Raw genomic sequence first — 21,097 nt, 5'->3', positions numbered from 1 at the left:
GACCAACTTTGGGAACCTTTGCTGTAGTACATATACCCAGTCACTCTTAGACAAGTCACTCTTTTTAGATAAGAGGCAGGGACAACTTGCATTAAGCTCACATAAGTATAAAGGAGCACACTGAATGGATAACCGCTGAACAGGGCTTCCTTTAGATTCCAGAACTGTTCACCATAGATACATTTTACCCCAAAATCAATTCTAATCTTTTCTTTTGCAAACATACATTTCCAGATATCCACTGCAACGTATTTTGGTTCATCTCCTTGTCTTTAAAACATTGAATACAGATAAGGGTTTTCCAGATTGGCCAGCTGGTGGGCTCAAATTGGGGGGTGGGGGGGGGATCTGTGGTTGGCATGTTTTTAAAAAATATATACAGTATATTTTTTATATTTTTTATAGCTAAAGGTTTTGTGCGTGTGAGTGGGGTAGTGCTGCAGCTTCACCTATCTGCCAATGTGACAATGATTAATGGTGCTGAGCATCAGGAGCCAAGGCACACTGATTGCACAAATGACTTACTGGGAGTTGACAAGAGGGCAGAGGCTGAGAGGTTTGTGCTGAGCTCTGATTTGTGCTTTTCAGGCCCTTGAAGGACAGCAGCAGCGTTATCACCAGCCATTTTATCACTTTACCAATCTTAATAAATCTGCCCCTCAATAGTGTACACTCTGTACCTCATGCTGCCTTACCCCCGGTGGCACCACTATTTACAGTGCTGCCGCGTGAGTCACAGCGCTCATTGACATGGCAGAACCCCACATCTGGCTCCTCCTCCTTTTTCTGGGCTGCTGGGAACATAATGTGACCAATGTGATTTCATGCTCTCTGGTGCCAGTGCCCCCCCCCCCTCCCTGCCGCATCTCGGTCCATCCTGGCAATCTATTACTATAACTATATCTATTACTATAGCTATGATCACAGTGTAGGCTGATGCTGTCAATATGCAATAGGATCATTGTTGTAATAAATATTTTAGCACAGGAGAAATCAGATATTTATAAATCTGGAGCGTTTTCCACTGGCCTTTTGGCTTTTCACTGCTCAGTAAAATATCAAGCTAAAAAGTTATAATCAAAGGATGAAATAATATATCGATCTGAATTAGTCTTCTGAGATCAGCCAAGACACTATCATAACATATTTCTAAAATGCATTAAGGTTCTTATACACCTCTAGGAACGCTGCTCACGAGCATCATAAGATTTGTGATGGACGCAGCCTCTCGGTGCTCTGTACATCTATTGGCCTACAGAGACATGGGGGAGCGCTACAACTGGGCCAGGCTCCATAGACTTTTGACACACACCCTTAATTTTTCAATATCTCCTGCCTGAGCCATCAGTGTATGGGGCCTTGCCACAATAAATCTCAGATGTATGGGGGACACAGACACTTTGCCGGGAGCAAAACCCAAATTCTTTCATATGATAGAAGATACGGTGGTGGATCAATAAGTACCTGTGTTTGAAGACAGGTGGCATTGCTGAGGAAAGTTGGTATGACCTTCGTGAACTACCATCTTTCAAACAACGCCATACCAAATTTCAGATTAATTCATAGGTTAGTTTATTTTTCCCGCCACAACAATGCATTGGCTCCCTCATCCACAATTGTTGTGGCCAAATTGCATGAATTGCGCTATGTATTGTTGCCGCATCCACCGTACTCGTGCTTCTTGGCTCCCTGCGACTTCTTTCTGTTCCCTAACCTGAAGACATGGCTCGTGGGAAAAAAATTCAGCTCAAACGAGGAGGCGTCGAGACAGAAGCTTATGTGGGTTTGGCAAATCATATTTTTTAGAGGGTTTAAAGAAATGGCAGGGACGTTGGGAAAAGTGTATTGCCGTGAAAGGAGATTATGTTGAAAAAGAAAGAAAAAATTTTGTGAAAATTTTTATTCTTCATTCTTAACACAGCTACTTAATGATCCACCCTCGTAGGTTTTCTACAGCCGAAGATTGACTCCTCTTACATTAATGAAAATAAATAAGTAGTTTTAGCATCAAAATCAAACAGTAACCTATTGGCATCAGATTGTGCATGGCAGAGAAAAGTCCAAGACTGTGTTTGTAAAGAGAGTAGAACTGTTCGTCATAAGGTTGAGTGTACTGTCTACAAAGTGTAAAGGCCCATTTACACTGGGCGACTTTGAGCTAAAAGCCGCTCAAAACAGCATGTTTGAGCGGCTTTCAGCTCAAAGCCGCCCAGTGTGTATGCCCCGGCGATGAGTGCTGCTGCGCGCTCCCGCATCATCTCCGGGAAAGCCGCTCATCTGCTGGTAATACCAGCAGATGAGTGGCTTTGAGGACGGCTTTGCATAGCACTCCGCTACGCAAAGCTGTCCTCTCCCCAATGCAATTTTAAGTCCAGCACATCACAGACAAATAAATGTGTGCTATGTATATATAATGACATTCAAAAGGAGGCGCACATTTCATGCTCCACATCTAGCTGTCCATTAAATAATTATTATTTTGATGTTTGTTTGTAATATTGTATATGGTCCATCATATACAATATAAATACCGTACTTATATAATACTTGACAATGACATGTTTGTAATTGGATTGTTTAACAGTAATGCAAATCTGAGAGACGACATAAGGTTTATTTATCAGCATAATACATTATAGCATCTTGTGGTTATACATTAGTGCGGTGGCATGGAAGCTTGCCCCCCCCCCCCGGAGGACTTCAATCACAAAGCGCAAGAGGAGGGAACTTACACTGTCTTGTCACAAACAGCCAGGCATTAGTAAATAATCTTGAATTCTTACCTGTTAGTGTCAGGTTACTATAGGTGTTTGAGAACTGTTCCTTCAGTAAAACCAGATGCATCTGAGCTGCCTTCTCCCTCTGCAGTTCCAGCATGGTGTCTGGATGCTGAGCTATTTTGCATCCCTTCTGTTTGTCGAGTGAGATATCACTGCGAACAATATCTGTAACAAACCAAACATAATGTATGAAAAAATATCATTGTACATGCGTTTAATTCACAAGACAAGCAGAAGACGAGTACAATATTGTGCTCCTAGAGATGACATGTACACTCTTGGATGGAACCCATCCTCAGTTATGTTCCTAAGGGGTGTATAATTGATGGTGGCCAAGAGTAAATAAACTTTTTGATGATGCTGACGGTGACACAACCATAACTCTCTAATTACTTATGATTGTCTGCTGGCCTTTTGCCCATTGCAGCCAATGACAATCTGGAGATACACCAACGTATGTCCGCCATATGCTGGACACTGCTGTAAGCACCCTCAGTACGGACAGGCAGGTTACAACAGCATACAATACCTACTTTGGCAGCAGCTAGAACTCTTACAGAAGAAGACCTCTGTATCACATTTACAGCTTCCTGCTATGCTTACAAGCCAACTGTCACTTACATTGGTGCTGAGGGGGACAAGTGTCCACCATTGCAATGCTTAGCACCCCCTTTATGCAGCGCATGTCTATGACTCCCCAGATATTGAGACACTTCCCCAGATTTGGCCATACCCCCAGTGCAAGAGCCCATGTACAGGCTCAACTGCCCTGGCTGTATTCATACCATGATAGGGAGTCATGTAACAGCCTTCAATAATAAGTACAGCCGTAACTGCAGTCAGTTAGCCCATATTTGTGAGTAACCACCCACAACCAGGTAGCAGGGCATGGATCACCATTGGGTAGGCAGGTGTTTCGTAAACAGTCTGATCTCATACCAGACTGCCATTAGGAAACTTGCTTCTAGTTTTGTAGAAGTGCAGAGAATGACATGAATCCCTTAAAAGCGAAGAACGAAAGTAATCCCTTAAGACCCTTTATAGTGTTTACGCCAAAATTACTACTCTGCTTTGAACTTGGTCTTCATTGCTAATAACTCTGTAGGGTAGAGTTGTCATTGTAAAGAATATTCTATTTCCAAAATGAAAAACTTAATACCGATGATACCCCTTAGGTTGAATAAGTTGGATCTAGCACTATGTAAGAAAAAAAAAAAATTTACAGGTTGAGTATCCCTTATCCAAACATCCGTTATCCAAATTATTCCAAAAACCATAGTCTCCAAAATGTACTTTGATTTTTTGCTAAAAACCTACTGGCTACATCTGTAACTGGCACTACTGGGGAAATAACATGTAACTGGCAGTAAATATGTGCAAGGACATGATTGCTTGGCATTCAAATTCAGTGCCTGAGATAGTACACAAACTTTGTTTCATGTTTTTAAACCTTGTTTTATGCACAAATAAAATATATTTGTGTGTATTTAATGTGTTTTATGTGCTTATGCAACATAAATGCAAGATACCTCAAGATATCTCATTCAAATATAAAAATATTCCAAATTACGGAATAATCCAATATCCAAAATTCTTCTGGTCCCGAGCATTTTGGATAAGGGATACTCAACCTGTACTAGATTTCTCTGAAAAAAACAAATAGCTTTGTCTAAACTCAGATTACAGCATAAATATTGAGGATTAGATGTGCCTGACATCCTCATTTTCTCCAAAGCTGCCGCATTTTAAAATATCATTGACTGTCTTGAGTCATCTTGAGCAAGCTTTGGTGTCTCCATATGATTTTAGAGCTTTATTGCATACTCCTAACTCTTTTCTTCCTTCCTTTCGCCTTAATCTTTTTTTTGGGGATATGTATCTAGTGGGGTTTGTGAAAAAAATCATTGGGTAGAACTCCAAGTCATTATAAACATACAAAGTTTTGTGGCAATCCCAGTTTCCTGCCTGTGATTGGTAATTTTAAGTTTTCTCAATGGAAAGCCAAAGGAATTTTATCTATCGGGGATCCAGGTAATCATTTGCTTTCCTTTAATGTGCTGATCGACTTTAGCATTCCTTGCTCAGTCTATTATATGTACAGGTTGAGTATCCCGTATCCAAAATGCTCGGGACCAGGAGAATTTTGGATAACGGATTATTCCGTATTTCGGAATATTTTAATATTTCAATGATGTATTTTGAAGTATCTTGCATTTATGCTGTATAAACACATAATATACACACAAATATATTTTATTACCACATAAAATACACACAAACATATTTTAATTGTTCAAAAAACAAGGTTTCAAAACGTGAAACAAAATGTGTGTACTATCTCAGCACTGAATTTGAATGCCAAGCAATCATTGTCTTGCACATATATAGTGCCAGTTACATATCATGTCCCCAGTGATGCTGTTACATATGTCCCCAGTGAGTTTTTAGCAAAAAAATTTTTTTTTTCACTTTCTGGAATGTCCGTATTTCGGAATAATTCGGATAACGGATATTCGGATACGGGATACTCGACCTGTACTTACAACAGATTTGTCATTATGTACAATCTCTCCCAATTTCTTAGGACCCCTCTTTAGAGATTGACCCATTATTTTATCTCCTTTCTTTAGTCTCCCCTCCTCTTATAGAACTAGATACATTTATTGTGATCCTACAGTTTACTTCGATGGTGGAAAGATGGTACAAATGACTGATTTGTTGGCTGATTTACCTATTAAATTTAAATTCCTTCACTCAGCACAATTAGAGGAGACCCATCTAAAATTCCTACAAAGCGCATACATCTCACAAGAACAATGGAATCACAGGTTTCCCTCTGAGACAGGCTCATACCCCACATGTGGTGCAACAACCAATGCTTTACTAATTCCTAACTTTTGGCAATGTTTGAAGGTAAATACATTTTTATGGTTTCTCAATAATACATTTAACCTTCAAATAGAATTAGACTGTTCAGTTATGATACCCAAAAAGATCTTGCCCCTTTACTGTATGTCAGTCTCATCTTTGTGAAAAAACATAATTAATGAATGGATTGTTAGAAATCCACCCACATATTTCTAAATTACTGCTAGAGATATAGAGTGTGCATTTTCTTTTTTTTGCCCATTTTCTTTTTTTTGCGCACTCTATGTATGAAATTTAAAACCAGTTTGATTTTGCAGTGTAAATGATTGCCACTTTAAAAAAAACCTGGAGATTTCTTACCAAATCTCTCACTTTCTGAATCTCTCACTTTCTAAAGGCCACCCTATCATTAACAGTAATTTACTCTCCCTGATACAGAAATTAAAGTGTCTCACTTTTATAAGAAATGGGGCCTCTGTTAAATTGTTAGATTAATCTTTACAGTAACATATAGTATCTTAATTTTAGTCTGGTATATCTACAGACTTGTTTTGCTTACTTCTTAGGATCCTTTGTGACATTTAATTGATGATTAGTTGCTTTTATTAATCCAGAACTTAAAATACCCCCTTAATTCCTGTGACCTTATCTTGCCTTCCCATGTTATGTGTTTTGCTTTATGCATTTGTTTTTTTTTATATTTTTGTATTTCAACATTATGTTTTTCAACTAATTTTTTATGCTACATTAGTCTGTTAATGTATTTTTAAAGACCTCTTCTAAATATGTGGCACATATTCACATATATCACATGAAGGGATTCATCGGATAACTCTTCATTTTCGGTAATTTTTTGTATTACATTTTTTTTACTTCTTTACAAGTCAAGATATGTGATGTACTATTCTTGTTTAATTTTAACTTTTTTTGCAAATGTACCATTTGTTTGATCTTTAATGGAAAATTAAATAAATGCATTTTTACTAAAAAGTAATATAGAGCCTTCGTAGTGGAAGGGGAATTGTGTATTAGTGAGTAAATGACCAACGTGCTCACTGCCCAGTTATCCTAGATTGTGCTATATTGCTCTAAAAATTTTATTTAAAATAAAATACTCAGCAGAACTTACTAAAGCACAGAATGATTTCTCCCCACTGTGTCCTAATTTGATTAAGTTAGGCAAAAAACAAGCGACTGTTGTTAAGTACCATCTTTTATGTGATGTGTTTCTCCAAATATTGCTGGCTCTCCTCCGTGCTTCTCAAGATATGTCACTGTTAATTTCCTCACTACAGTTAGACAACTCCACAATACTAGTAGTAGCAAATAGGCAAGCCAATCTTGGGTTCGGGATCAGCGGTATCTTGGGATTTTGGGCCAAAAATGTTGGGTTTTAAAACTCAGGATTGGAGCCTTTAATCCATGGATTAACAGGATTAGGTTGCACTTGCGTATTTGTGCTGGGCAGTGCTGAGCACTAGTAACACTTAGCTCAGGCACTGCCCCGCTGTGTGACTTGGATGGCATTGGTTTCCATGGCGCTTACAAGGACAGGCATAGACACACAGACAGCGCCAGAGGCATTTCAAATGTAGTGCTAGTCATCAAGAAATCAGAGCTCTGATTGGCTTGTTGCCAGCGCTACATTTGAAATGCCGCTATCACTGTCTGTATCTCTATGGCTGCCGCCTAATAATATGTGCTATATAAGTACATGTACATCCATCCCACTCTGTAAACAGAGTTCCCCCCACTCTGTAAACAGTTAACAAAAGGACACATTTACACATTAACACATTAACTAACTCAGACACTGCTAAGCTTTACGGGTTTGTATATTTCTCACTTCTTATTCTTCTAGATCTCTTGGCTGCCTTTGACTTGGTTGACCACTCTTTTCTCATACAAACACTACAATCCCTAGGTCTTCAGAACACAGACCTTTCTTGGTTCTCATCCTCTCTATCTAATCGCTCTTTCAGTGTTCGTTTCTCTGATTCTACCTCCTCTTCACTACCTCTGTCAGTTGGAGTACCTCAGGGCTCCGTCTAAGGTCCTCTGCTTTTCTCAATCTATACCTCCTCTCTTGGCAAATTAATCAGCTCCTTTGGTTTTCTGTATACTGATTATACTCAAATCTATCTATCCTCCCGGGATTGGCACCATCAGTATTGCTCCGTGTCTCTGAATGCCTTTCTGTCATTTCACTCCCACCAGCCAAGAGTAGTTACCAACCTGATATCTCTATCACTGTTGAGAACACGACAATCAATTCTACTCTGCAAGCTCGCTGCCTAGGGGTCATCCTTGACTCTGAACTGTGTTTGAATGTTTGTGGATTTTTTTATTGGATTTTTTTTAAATTGTAAATGTATGTATACTAAGCATAAAATATTTAGGTATCCAAAAACTTACTGTTAAAAAGTTATTGGGTCACTTATTTTAAAATAAAATAAAATTCACTGTCCAGCCATTAGGAAATTAATAAAATCACTATAGAGAGAACAAATCCTTTCAAGCTATACAGATTGGCCCACTTATTTGTAAATTTAATTTCATCCAATTGGTAAGAAAGGATAAACAGGATAAACAATAATAGTGATAAATTAATAAAAGATTGTCTGAAAACTTTTATAATGAGTAAAGAGTCTCAATAGTTTTGAAATCAATCAATCACATTGCAGTGGCATGTGTATGGTAAATGTACCAAGATCTGGGATTCATAAAAAAGGGCCTAACCAGTGTCTGTATTTATTGTCATAAAGAAATCATTAGATGTTGTGGCCAAGAGTTAAGCTGCTACTTTGATACAGGATCGCACCAGTCATAGTGCAGTTACAATAGCACAGCGCTATAACACATTGGCCCTTATTCTGATTCGTGCGGCCAGAGCCGCACACGGTGCTCCGGCCGCACAAACCAATCCCCGCCCACACTACGGATCGCCACGGCCGTCCGTACACGGACGGCTGGCGATCCGCACGAAAATGGTGGGGCGTACGCCTCCACCATGGTGGGAGCTGCCCCCTGCATTCGATGGTCGGCGACCATCGAAGGCAGGGCCGCACGCCCCACCAGGTCCCGCAAGCTGAGACCACACGGACAATCGTCCGTGTGATAGCTTGTATGGGGGCTGAGAGCTGACATCCGGCGACGTCAGCTTTCCGCCCCCATCACTGGCGTCATACCCTCATTAGCATGCATACGCCCCGCGTTTGCATGGGAACGCCCATGAAACGCGGGGCGTATACATAGGGAAATGAGGGCATGAAGCCCCTCACTCCCCTATACGCCCCCTTTGCGGCGTAGTAACTTTATGTGCGGCGAATTCGCCTGCACATGCGCAGATTGACCTCTGCGCATGTGCAGACGGAAAACATCGGCGGTACGGCCGCACGCGGGCCGTACCGCTCGAATCAGAATAAGGGCCATTGGCAGCTGCGAGTGCCGTTTACACTTCAAATCCTTATGATGGGTGCATTATAGCGAACAAGATAAGCAGATTTTGTCTGGTATTTGGCTGGTAGGGGGAATCTTTTTAATGTGGCTGCCCTACTGTTTTAAAAGCTGAAGGTTACTACTTGCATCGCCCGTTTACTGGGATTCATCTGGGATGACTTCAGTTTCAATTTAGTTGCCTTTTATCTTTTAATTTGTGCAATTTGGTTGTGCTGTATTCCATTATGGTTATGTGATCTTATGCTTTGAAGGTAAAAGTATCTAGCGTCAATTTACTTAATTAAGCAATTACTGCACCATTTAACTATTAGTGCCACAGTTGTTGAGTATATAGAGGTGTATACTAATTACACTTTGAATACACTTTCTAAGATGGAATACATTATTAGATAAAGGTAAATTGTAGGGTCTTGATTATATTGACCTCTATTCTATTGTAATAATCTTTTTTTTACAAAGAAAAGGAAACTGCATACACATTGTACCGTATTCAATAGGATTTGAGGCTGTATCTGTCATCAAATTCTAGGTTTCTATTTCTAAAGCTTTAGAGACAGAAGTAAGAAGGAAATGAATAAGAATCAAAAAATAAAGACTGAAAAAAAATAATATTGGAAAGAAAAACATACTGTGTATGTTTAAAATATATACAGTATTAGAAAACATTTACCAAAAAAATCTAAAAACAACAGCAAATAATAAAGAAATAAATAATACAGGCAAGATTACCCCTATATTTTTGCGTTAGTTTTTCTAATTTTGCCTTCTTTTTTTTGTTTTTAGTTGAATGAAATGTTATTAGCTTACAAATTATAATTTTTTGTGATTACTCAACCTTGGCAGGTTTCTTCCTGTTGTTTTAGGAGGTATGGTACTGTGCATGTTGTTACATTGTAAGCTTTTTTTTTATAAATATATTTTTATTTCTCAGGTAGTATGCCATAACCATTTCCATCTTTGGTTAATATTGGCCTAAAATTTATGAATAGTTTTCTCCATTTTCTTTTGATGGCTACTATATTGCAGGAGGAAAGCAGTTTCACTATTCTTTTCCTATTCTTTTTTCCTAGTTACCAGCAAGGTTCTTCTGTCATGTGTTGATATATCGGTTTTGTGATCATGTCTTCTTCGTAGCCCTTTTTGATGAATCTATGTTTCATATGAAAAAAGGGAAAAAAATGGAAACTCGTAGTGTACCTCTATACATCATAATAGTGACTCATCGGAATAAAAAAATTCTATAAATCAAATTAGCAGGAGAACATTAGATGTAAAATTGTGAACATTTCAAAAGATAGATTAATAAACTGGGTTGCAACTGGTATTTTATACAATTAACCCAGACGCAACATGGCTGAAACCCCTTTCAGATAGGCGGCTAGATCCAGCTTATTCTCAGGTTGAGGTCATCACAGCATACAAGTGTAGAGCTGGTGCTTGGAGTTCAGATCATCTTCAAGCACCAAGTCTTCCTATGCTGTAAACGGGTCCGACCCAGGGTACCCATTTACACTAAGCCATACCTGGATCTTTCCCAGGAAAAACCCTGCTCATTATTTGGGTTGGATTTTTGGGCCAGGTTGAGCAGTTTCAACTGACAAAAATCTCGACTTGATGTGCATTCACATGCAATAACACAAGATTTTCATGTTAGACACTGTCATCCGTGAAGACTGAATATTGATTTGACTTGGGTTATTTTTTATGACTCCCATCTAGATAAAAATAATACATATCCCTCTCTCAAAACTATTTAATATATTACTATATTACCCATTTATTTGTCTACATGTCTTCCTATACTTTTACCTATCTGATATTTTTTACTTTATATTATATCTTTTTTTCTTTTCTCCTATATTTATTTCTTCATAGTTATTATTTTGTTTGAAATATTTTTTTTAAATGTATTTAATATTTTACATTAATATTTTGCAATGATTTAAATTTCTTTCCTATACAATTTTTTTCTCTTTTTTATTTTTACATCTCATTCTTACTTCTGTCTCTAAAGCAATAAGCCCACACACACACTACACACTTTTTAAAAATATTTCATTTAGAAGGGTCCTTCTAAGTCATATTTTTAAGAAATGTGTAATGTGACACTCAATATCGTTAATGACCACCCTTGTCATTTTGGCTATGTAGCCAATGGCCTGCATGTTCAGCAGGCCGTGGGTGATGTCTGTGGACAACATTGTCAATGATATATTCTAGTGTGTATGCACAATATCGTTCACTCGTTAACGATATTTGCCACGGTGCATGTAATCTAGTCTGAATGGGGCTTTAGACTACAGCCTTCAATTACAGGATACAGCACAATATATTTACTGTTACCTTTTCTAACAAAAATAGGCTCAATATAATCAAGACCCTACAATTAACCGACAATTTATGTATACCAGTTTTTCTAAGTTTATGCAAAAGGTGTCATTAGTATACACCAATGTATAGTCAACACCTGTGGATCTAATGGTTAAATGGTGTGGTAATTGGATTATTAAATCAATTGAAGTACTAGATACTTTTAGTTTCAAAGAATAAGAACATATCCTTTAAACATAATTGGATACAACACAACCAAATTGCAATACCAATTTCTTTGCATTATTTAAATTGTTTAATATATGCAAGCTGACTTTAACTGATATTTGTTTATATATACCATTTTATTTCAACGTATATAAAAAGGGTCCATTATTGTGAACAAAAGGGCATACATGTCACAATCACAATGCAGATATACGGGGTGAAATTTAATAGGATGAGAGATTCAGAAAGTGAGAGATTTGGTAAGAAATCTCCAGGTTTTTTAAAGCGGCAATCATTTACACTTCAAAATCAAACTGGTTTTGCAGTGTAAATGACTGCCGATTTAAAAAAAAAAACCTGGAGATTTCGGTACTTATGTAATATCTGGGCTCCCGTTTTTCTTATGAGACCGCGTCCCCTCGCGGGGCTCGCTACGCTCACCACGCTTCGGGCACGGTGGCTCGCTGCGCTCGCCACACTATATAAATTCAACTCCATGCGTAGTTGGATAGTAGGGGTATGAAAAAATGGGGTGCATTTAACATGGGAGCCCAGATAATACATAAGTACCGAGATTTCTTTAAAAATATCTCACTTTCAGGATCTCTCATCCTATTAAATTTCCCCCCATAGTATCTGAAATGGTTGTAAAAACAAAGTGTCACGGATTCTCAGCTACATTTCTCCATATATTTTGGCAATATGGTGTTATTAATCTTTTTTATAAATTATATTAATAGTTAAGTATTTTAATAATATATTCCATTTACATCTTAGAACTGATCCTTTGGCTCTCCTATGTGTAACCCTGGGAAATAAACTTGGCCCATTTATCAAGGACACAATGACTGTAGCAACAAAAAGTTACTTTACAATACTGGAAATCACGTTCGTTGACTTCACTAGTTGCTGTTACTCCGATGTGCATAACATTGCTATACTATGATTGGTGATTCACACTACTTGATATTTATTTATTTACTTACAGTTTCTTATATAGCACAGCATATTCTATTCTGCTTTACAATTGGGATATACTGTACTGTAGAAAAATGTGTAGTCAGACTTTGTCATAAGTGGGGACTTTATATCGATACTATAGACACATTCATACAAACACAAATGCTTGAATCCACCATTTGGTATTAACATAGACAATTGGGGTGAAATTTAATAGGATGAGAGATTCAGAAAGTGAGAGATTTGGTAAGAAATGTCCAGTTTTTTTTTAAAGTGGCAATCATTAACACAGCAAAATCAAACTGGTTTTGCAGTGTAAATGATTGCCGCTTTAAAAAAAACCTGCAGATTTCTTACCAAATCTCTCACTTTCTGACTCTCTAATCCTATTAAATTTCACCCTTGATGTCATAAACCTGATGTTCTATTAATCCATTATTTCTCTTCTTTTCTTTCATTAAGCATCTACATGAGGAATATTCGGGTTTTATCTGTATAAGTTTAATCTTCCCATTTCACTCTTAGGGGGGGTATTCAATCAACCACCGCTATTCTCGACCAGGGGAAAATAGCAGCAGGGCCCTATTTAATGCTGTCTTCCCCATCAACATTGTTAACACTTCACATGTGGTCTCTGTAATTGACCTTGAAAGATAGGTTTGAAAAAAATGCAATTTAAATCTACATTCAATTCATACTTGCCAACTCTCCCTGAATGTCAGGGAGACTCCCAGAAATATTAGAAATATCCTTAACTCCCTGAAGAGTCTAGTAATCTCACTGATTGCACCTTACACCAAGTATGTACATGTATATAGCCACGTTCATATACTGTCTGCCATGTTGCACGTGTGACATGTGCGGCGAAAGGTGCGCACCCGCCGTCAAGCTTATGCATTGCAATTGCAGCTCATTGAAAAGCTTTAGATGGCGCAAGTTGCACGTCGCAGGTGAAACTTGCTGCATCATGCAGGCACTAATGGCCATATTGCAGCACCAATGAATGTGGCAATATCTGTAGACATTTTACTCTTGTGAAACAATAAATATAAACTATTCAAATGGTATCATCAGTGCCATTTCCCTGCTATGGTTGGTATCGTGCAGCATGAACGGTGTAATGGCATTACTGCCTCACGGCACTGAGGTCATGGGTTCAAATCCAGCCATGGCTCCATGGTGCAGAGTTTGTATATTCTCCCTGTGCTTGCGTGGGTTTCCCCCGGGTACTTCGGTTTCTTCCCACAATCCAAAGATATACTGGTAGGCTAATTGGCTCCCAACAAAATAAAAACTAGAATTAATGTGTGTGCGTGTACAGGTGGTAGGGAATATAGACTGTAAGCTCCACTGGGGCAGGGACTGATGTGAGTGTTCAACTATACTCTGTAAAGTGCTGCGGAATATGTGTGCGCTATATAAGTTATAACTGTTAATAGATAATAATAAATAAAATAAGGCATACATCAGATCAATCATGGCCTATATGGGACTACATGTAAGTAGAACACATTACATGAACCAGCCCTAAAAAATATCTGTGTGGCGGTTTTAACCTATACGCTGCAGCTCCCCCAGGTAAAATCCGCCACTGTAGTGAAGCCAGATGCAGTCTGTAGCGGCTGATTGGCAGCGACTTCCTTTTGGAAGTCCGACCTGCAGTCCCATTGGGAGTTGTTCCCTATCTCTGGGACACCTCTCTGTGGGCTTCTGTGTGGCAGACCATAAAATATGGAGTCTGTGCATGCGCAGTACATATGTCGCTAATGCTTATGCGCGGGTCCCGATGCCTGTCATCTGTATTGTAAAACTGTGTTCCACAATGCATTAGTCAAAAAAAAAAAAGGCATATTAACAAATGCTGGGACCTAAGTAATAAGGCATATACAGTATAGAGAGTATTGTAGGAGGGAAAGTGATTCTTCTTCCCCATTCACATTTTAAGCATCTCCACAAACACCTTGAAAAAGCTTTAGGGGGTATTGAATCCCAGCCGAATTTCCTGGCCAGGCCAAAAATCGGCAATAATTAAGCCATAAGTATTCAATAACGAATGTGTTCACCCATTTTTTAGTCCAATTTTCACCAATGTCGTTTCACTTTTTTAGGGGGGCGAATCAGGATGGGTGAAAACTTCATCAAAAAAAGGGCGAAAATGGCTGTGAATTTGCCAAAGCCACGTAGATTTGTGGCAATTTCGCTGATCCACGCGGTTTTCACCAATGCTGGATTTTTCGGGCAGGTGAAAAATCAGCACTGGAATTGAATAGGGCAAGTCAAATTCACCCAAAGAAATGGGTAAAAATTAAATACCCCCCTCTGTGATACAATGAGACAAACAGATGTATTGCCCTGATAAAGGCTACAGTTGTTCTAATTGGGACATGACTCGTTATGCACAGTAGTACATCTTATTTATGATTTTTTGTTTTTAATAAAGTCTTTCATAATGAAGATATTATTTTCACACTGTTTGAATAAATATGTATAACGGTTATTTCTTCTTTATTTACCAATATTACTGCATTATATACATCAGCATTTAAATACATACCAAATATACTGTGCATTAAAAAAAATATTTGTCTAAAATATAAACAGATCTTTACGTATATTATCATCCAAATATTATCCCAAAACACAAGCAAAAATAACAATAATATAGTGATGGCAATAAGGAATATAATATATGCGAATATATGAATATATATATACTAGTAAGCCCACTTGAAGCAAAAGCTAGTCTGCTACCTTCTGTGTTTGTGCATGTGTGAGAAAGAGAACTAGATTCACTCTCTGCCAGCAGATGGCAGTGTTTCGGAGACTTATGAACACTAGACATATTTATAGATTATATCACTTTTTGTATATAGCTGTTGTTTCTTAACACTAACATAAATGAACACTTTTGTTTTCTCACTGGTGTCCTGCTCTGGGCTTCCAGGCTTTTGATGATTTTTGGGTTGCTTCACCCACGAAACTAGATATGGCAATAAAGATCTCCAATACTCAGAGAAGCCTTGACGATTGGCTTGGTGGCTTATCCATATATTTGCAAATATATGTAACCAAGATTTCTGAATTCTATTATCATGTAGTATTTAGATCTGGTTACCGATATCATTTAGTGTGCTGGAGGAAATAATGGGGCAGATGTATTAAGCCTTAACAAGAGATAAATCCAAGGGTGATAAGGAGAGATAAACGTCCAGCCAATCACATCCTAACTGCCATGTTACAGGCTGTGTTTGAAAAAAGTCAGCAAGGAGCTGATTGGCTGGACGTTTATCTCTCCTTGTCACCCTTGCATTTATCTCTTGTTAAGGCTTAATACATCTGCCCCAAAGTTTTTCTTCTTACAATATATAATAGAAGTTACTTAAGGTGCCCATACACAGTACAATTATTGTATGCGTTATGGACTAGATCGCATCGCATTGCATGTGATGTGATTTGCGCGATGCGTGGGAGCGCGCATCTCATCACGCATGGCAAGTGTACCGTGTAGGGGCAACTTTTGTCCCAGGTAAGTATCTTTCATATTCGGCAAAGCTGTGATCTGGTAATTTATGTAGTGTTGAAAAGCAAATAAATGTAAGATATCAGGACACTCTATTACATAATTGTTGCTTAATAGTAACTATTTTTAATCCTAAATAGAATGTCTACTAATATCATCTCCCTTTTTTATTTTTATTTTAATAGGATAATATTAAATTCATTGGGGGGAAATTTTCTAAGATAGAAGTTCTCTTTCATATTGGATGTTGCTATGGGCAACCAATCAGATACTATTATTTTCTACAAGGTGCTAAATAAATACGTAGATTCTGATTGGTTGCCCGTAGCATCTCATGTTAACTAGAACTCCCGTCTTAGAAAATTTCCCCCATTGTATTTCCTGAACAAATGAAATAAAAAAACCGCTAAAGAACAACTTTAAGCACATTACAATTACTGTATCAGAAGGTATAATACTACTGGATTCGGGAAGTAATCATACCTATACAGTTTTGACAGTAAGCATAAAATTCATTTCAAAACAATATAAATGAGCATCACTGGTGTAGTCTCAATATGGACTCTCAATATCGACTACTGTATAATATTAGTGCTGCTTAAGGCACTGTGTTGCTCCTGTTGTTCTTGTTAGGTACAGGCATGACATTATCCCTTTGAGCTCCAACATCTCTCTGAGAGATGAGCAAATAATCTGCTAAAAATGCCGGCGTCGCTCACATTTGTTATCTAAATTCAAATAAATTCTGTTGTGTTCAAAATATTATATTTCCTATATAAGGTAAACATTGCAGGCCATTATGATACATAAAAAATGTTTGCTTGGCGATTTTCACACCTAGTTTGACAAATTCACTTGGCACTCAAAAGGTTAAGAGCATTTAATGCTGTTTAATCCCCCAGTGCATATCTTTAAATCTGTTCTTTGTATTGTTACAGGTTGAGTATCCCGTATCCGAATATCCGTTTTCCGAATTATTCCGAAAACCATACATTCCAGAAAGTAAAAAAAAAAAGATTTTTTTAAAAACTTACTGGGGACATTTGTAACAGCGCTACTGAGGACAGTATACGTAACTGTCACTAAATATGTGCAAGAAAATGATTGCTTGGCATTCAAAGTCAGTGCCTGAGATAGTACACAAACTTTGTTTTATGTTTTGAAACCTTGTTTTTTGAACAAATACATTTTTTTGTGTGCATTTCATACAAATACATCATTGAAATATTTAAATATTCCAAAATACGGAATAATCCTGTTATCCAAAATTCTTCTGGTCCCGAGCATTTTGGATGAGGGATACTCAACCTGTACTATTTCTGACACGCTACAATACTTAACGTTGCACATTATTGCTTTTTTTTTACTCTATGCTACACATTTATGCATGGTTGAATATCGCGTATGTTCGACTACACTGAAAAATAAAGAGGTTTTTTTTTTTTCAAAAGAATTGTTAATATTTCTAAATCAATTAAACGTAGTCCTCCTTTGGGGTGATATTACAAGTAATCTACTGCAGACACTAATTTTGTTCACTGCACGTGGTATCCTTGACATGAGAAACAAAGTCTGATACATCAAAGGCTGGAGCGGTCCATCTCTCCCCAACAAGAACAAAACAGAGATGCAGCGCCGCCTTTAATGCAAAGAATGTGCAGAGATATAATGTGGCCGTTTTAATTACCTTGTTTCTCCTCTAGGCTATGGTAGCAGCCCACAGATCCTTTGAAACAATGTGTTGAATAATATGTATAACTAGCCTTCAAAGTATTACTGCTCGAATAAACAACTTATTTAAGGGATATCATATGTGGTGTGTATCATATGCCTTTATGCAATAATTCTATTCAGAGTTTAATAATTGACAACCACCCGAAAAACAAAACAAGCAGTCGTGTTCTTAGAATTTCTAAGCTTGTAGCATATAGATACTGCGTATATAACGTTAAGCCCCAAAATGTAAAAAATATGTAGAAGCAATCTTACTGAGACGAATTGTATTATCATGCCTGTGCTTGGAAACAATTCGTTACTTGTTTTCTTCATAATCTGTTTGTAAATTTGAATTCTAAATTATAGAAATTCTTTTTTTTTTAAGAATTCAGATGTAAACATAAATTTAGAAAGAATTTTCCAAAAAAAAAAAAAACACCAGAACAGTATTTTGTATATTTTTTTTTAGAATAAAGCAAAAGCAGCTGTTTCTGATAGTAAAATATAAGATAAGGGACAGCGATGAAAGGAAGGCATGTACTATGTGTTCGTACCTCTAGACATATCTATTAAGTATATTATTATTATTATTATTATTATTATTATTATTATCATGTTTATTGGTATGACATGGTAATAACCATTTCATGGGAATTCTTAGTCCCCGGGATCTTCGAAAAGGAAACAATCTCTCAAATTGCACTGTATTGTATTATGCAGGAATAAGCTGAATATAAGAGGCATTATTGCGACTCAATTAGATGTAGGCACATCCCCAGATTTCCCTGTTATCGCTGTAGTAATTGAAATTCATATTTAGAAGGGTATTCAATCCTGGGTCATGACTGTCGATCCGTCCCGACAGCCGTGACCCTGTCCCGTTTTCGTTTTGCTTGACGCATATAGGCAGGCGATCGGTGAAAAGGGGTCGTTTTCACGTAAACGGACATGGATTGTCGAGATTCGGCTGCGTTCGTGACAATTCACAGCTGTAATCGACAAAACGGGCAAGACAGCATTGAATAGGCACCAGCAACTATTCCCCCCATCAGAAAAATTGGCGGGGATTGAATACCCCCACCTTAGTTCAAACTTCATCATGCACTTTCATTGGCCATAACACTCATTTTCTCAAGAGGAAAGGGCTTTATGTCCTTTAGTAAATCAGTCTCAGAGTCATTAGCAGTTTAAGAGAGGAGGAGGCCTGTCTGCAGACTCTGTGCGGTCCCGCTTCCTATCTGCGGAACCGTGTTCTTCCAAAATGCACTTGAAGGACTCTCAGACCAAGAAAAACAAAATTCAGGCAACATGTTTGGAGGAAACCAGGCACCACACATCCCCAGGCCAATACCATCCTTACAGTAAAGCCTGGTGGTGGCATCATCATGCTGTGGCAATGTTTTTCAGTGGCAGGAACTGGGAGACTAGTCAGGATAGAGGGAAAGATGAATGCAGCAATGTACAGAGACATCCTGGATGAAAACCTGCTCCAGGCGCTCTTGACCTCAGACTGGGGCGATGGCTTATCTTTGAGCAGGACAATGACCCTAAGCACACAGCCAAGTTATCAAAGGAGTTACTTCAGGACAACTCTGGAAATGTCCCTGAGTGGCCCAGCCAGAGCCCAGACTTGAATCTGATTGGACATCTCTGGAGAAATCTGAACATTGCTATGCACTTACGCTTCCCAACCAACCTGGTGCTACAAAGAGGAATGGGCGAAACTGCCCAAAGACAGGTGTGCCACGCTTGTGGTATCAGATTCAAAAAGACTTGAGGCTGTAATTGCTGCCAAAGGTGCATCAACAAAGTATTGAACAAAGGATGTGAATACTTAAGTACATGTGATTTCTTAGTTTTTTATTTTTAATAAATTTGAAAAAATCTCCCTAAAACTTTTTTTCACATTGTCATTATGGGGTACTGCGTGTAGAATTTTTAGGGAAAAAAAATAATAAATTCAATTTTGGATTTAAGGCTGTAACATAACAAAAGGTGAGGCGCCGTGAATACTTTCCGGATGAAAAGGTCAATATGTCAACATGGTAGACTGTAGAAAAGGTAGAGAGGGTCAAAGGTTGACATGGAAATAGTTGACACAAAAATAAAAGGTTGATGATTTTTTTTACATTTTTTGAGCGTAATTTTTCGGTTTAAAATGTAGAGGATAAAATTTAAAAGTATGTGAAAAAAACGCCAAATCTTGTGTAATTATTATTGTTTATTTTTATGGCGCCACAAGGGTTCTGCAGCCCCTAACAATATATATATATGTGAGCAAAGTGACTTATATTTTTTTAAGATGTGGCCCTGCTTATAGTGGCCCCGTCCCCATCCTGTCTCCCACACAAACAACCTTTGCCGGTTCACAGAGCAGAGTACCTAATGCTGCAAATACTTTGGCAGAATCCCATCTGACATCTGTTGAAGGGACAGTAGTGGGTGCTATCTGGGGGTGTAACAATGTCTGGGGGTTTTCTGGCTGAGGAGAGGGGATATTTGTGATATTCCCGGGATTATAGGAATGAGATGTTTGTCTGCTTGATAGAGATTTTGGGGTCTATGTTCAGTCACAGTAATTTAAAATGTGGAGGTTTGTGGTTTGTCACAGCAGCTCAAAGGTCTGGGGACCATTTGACAGCCAAGCACATTGAAACCAGCGGCTTTAACACAGGTGTAGTGATGTATTTATCCCACCTGTATTGATGTTTGTTCCTCCTACATTTGAGTTGCTGCCGCCCACGTGATGCCACCTCTAGAAATTTTTCCAGGACAACTTTTATTCCCAATCTGCCCCTGTTTAAAGGGATCATCACCTGTATTAAGTGAAAACATTTCTCATTGATTTAAGGGTACATTATATGGATTTGCTGATTTTTTGTAATTCATTGTATAAAGTGAAGGTAATTAAATTACTATCATGTTGCACACAAAGCTGTCTCTTTCTTGAAACCTGGCATACTGTATGTTTTGTGCACAGCTGTCAAATGTGTGAACATAAAGGAAGAAACAAAGATTTAGCTTGTCTAAAGTCTCACATGTGTCACACTTTCTTAAAGCTTGTTAGTATAAGGGCTCAGGGCTCCTGATGCCAGCAAGTGGCCAGGCGATAGAGGGTGGTGGCAAATTGGGTTAGATACACGATGTATGCTGTTTGTAGACCGGTGCATGGTTAAGGTACCCGGTAAGCTTGCTGTGGAAAAGACCTGTTTGAATTGCTATGGAAGTAAACAGACCGCTTTTCCCTACAACTGTG

At 38.1% G+C, this 21,097-nt stretch overlaps 1 protein-coding gene across 4 annotated transcripts in view; it reads right to left on the bottom strand.

Annotated features, from left to right (window-relative positions):
• HPSE2 (heparanase 2 (inactive)) overlaps positions 1-21,097 on the bottom strand; it is a 333,369-nt gene that overhangs the window by 216,193 nt on the left and 96,079 nt on the right. For all 4 annotated transcript variants that reach the window (XR_014444637.1, XM_083149563.1, XM_083149565.1 and 1 more), the window contains one exon: positions 2,784-2,945. Coding sequence is in view for 3 of the 4 variants with exons in the window: in XM_083149563.1 (XP_083005689.1) it covers positions 2,784-2,877 (94 nt within the window). In the remaining variant the exon portion in view is untranslated. The remainder of the gene's footprint in view (positions 1-2,783; positions 2,946-21,097) is intronic.

The sequence above is a fragment of the Crinia signifera genome, chromosome 6, assembly GCF_055691185.1.
Source record: "Crinia signifera chromosome 6, ASM5569118v1, whole genome shotgun sequence".
NCBI classification, from domain to species: Eukaryota; Metazoa; Chordata; class Amphibia; order Anura; family Myobatrachidae; genus Crinia; species Crinia signifera.
This window is presented reverse-complemented; position numbering and strand designations above follow the sequence as displayed.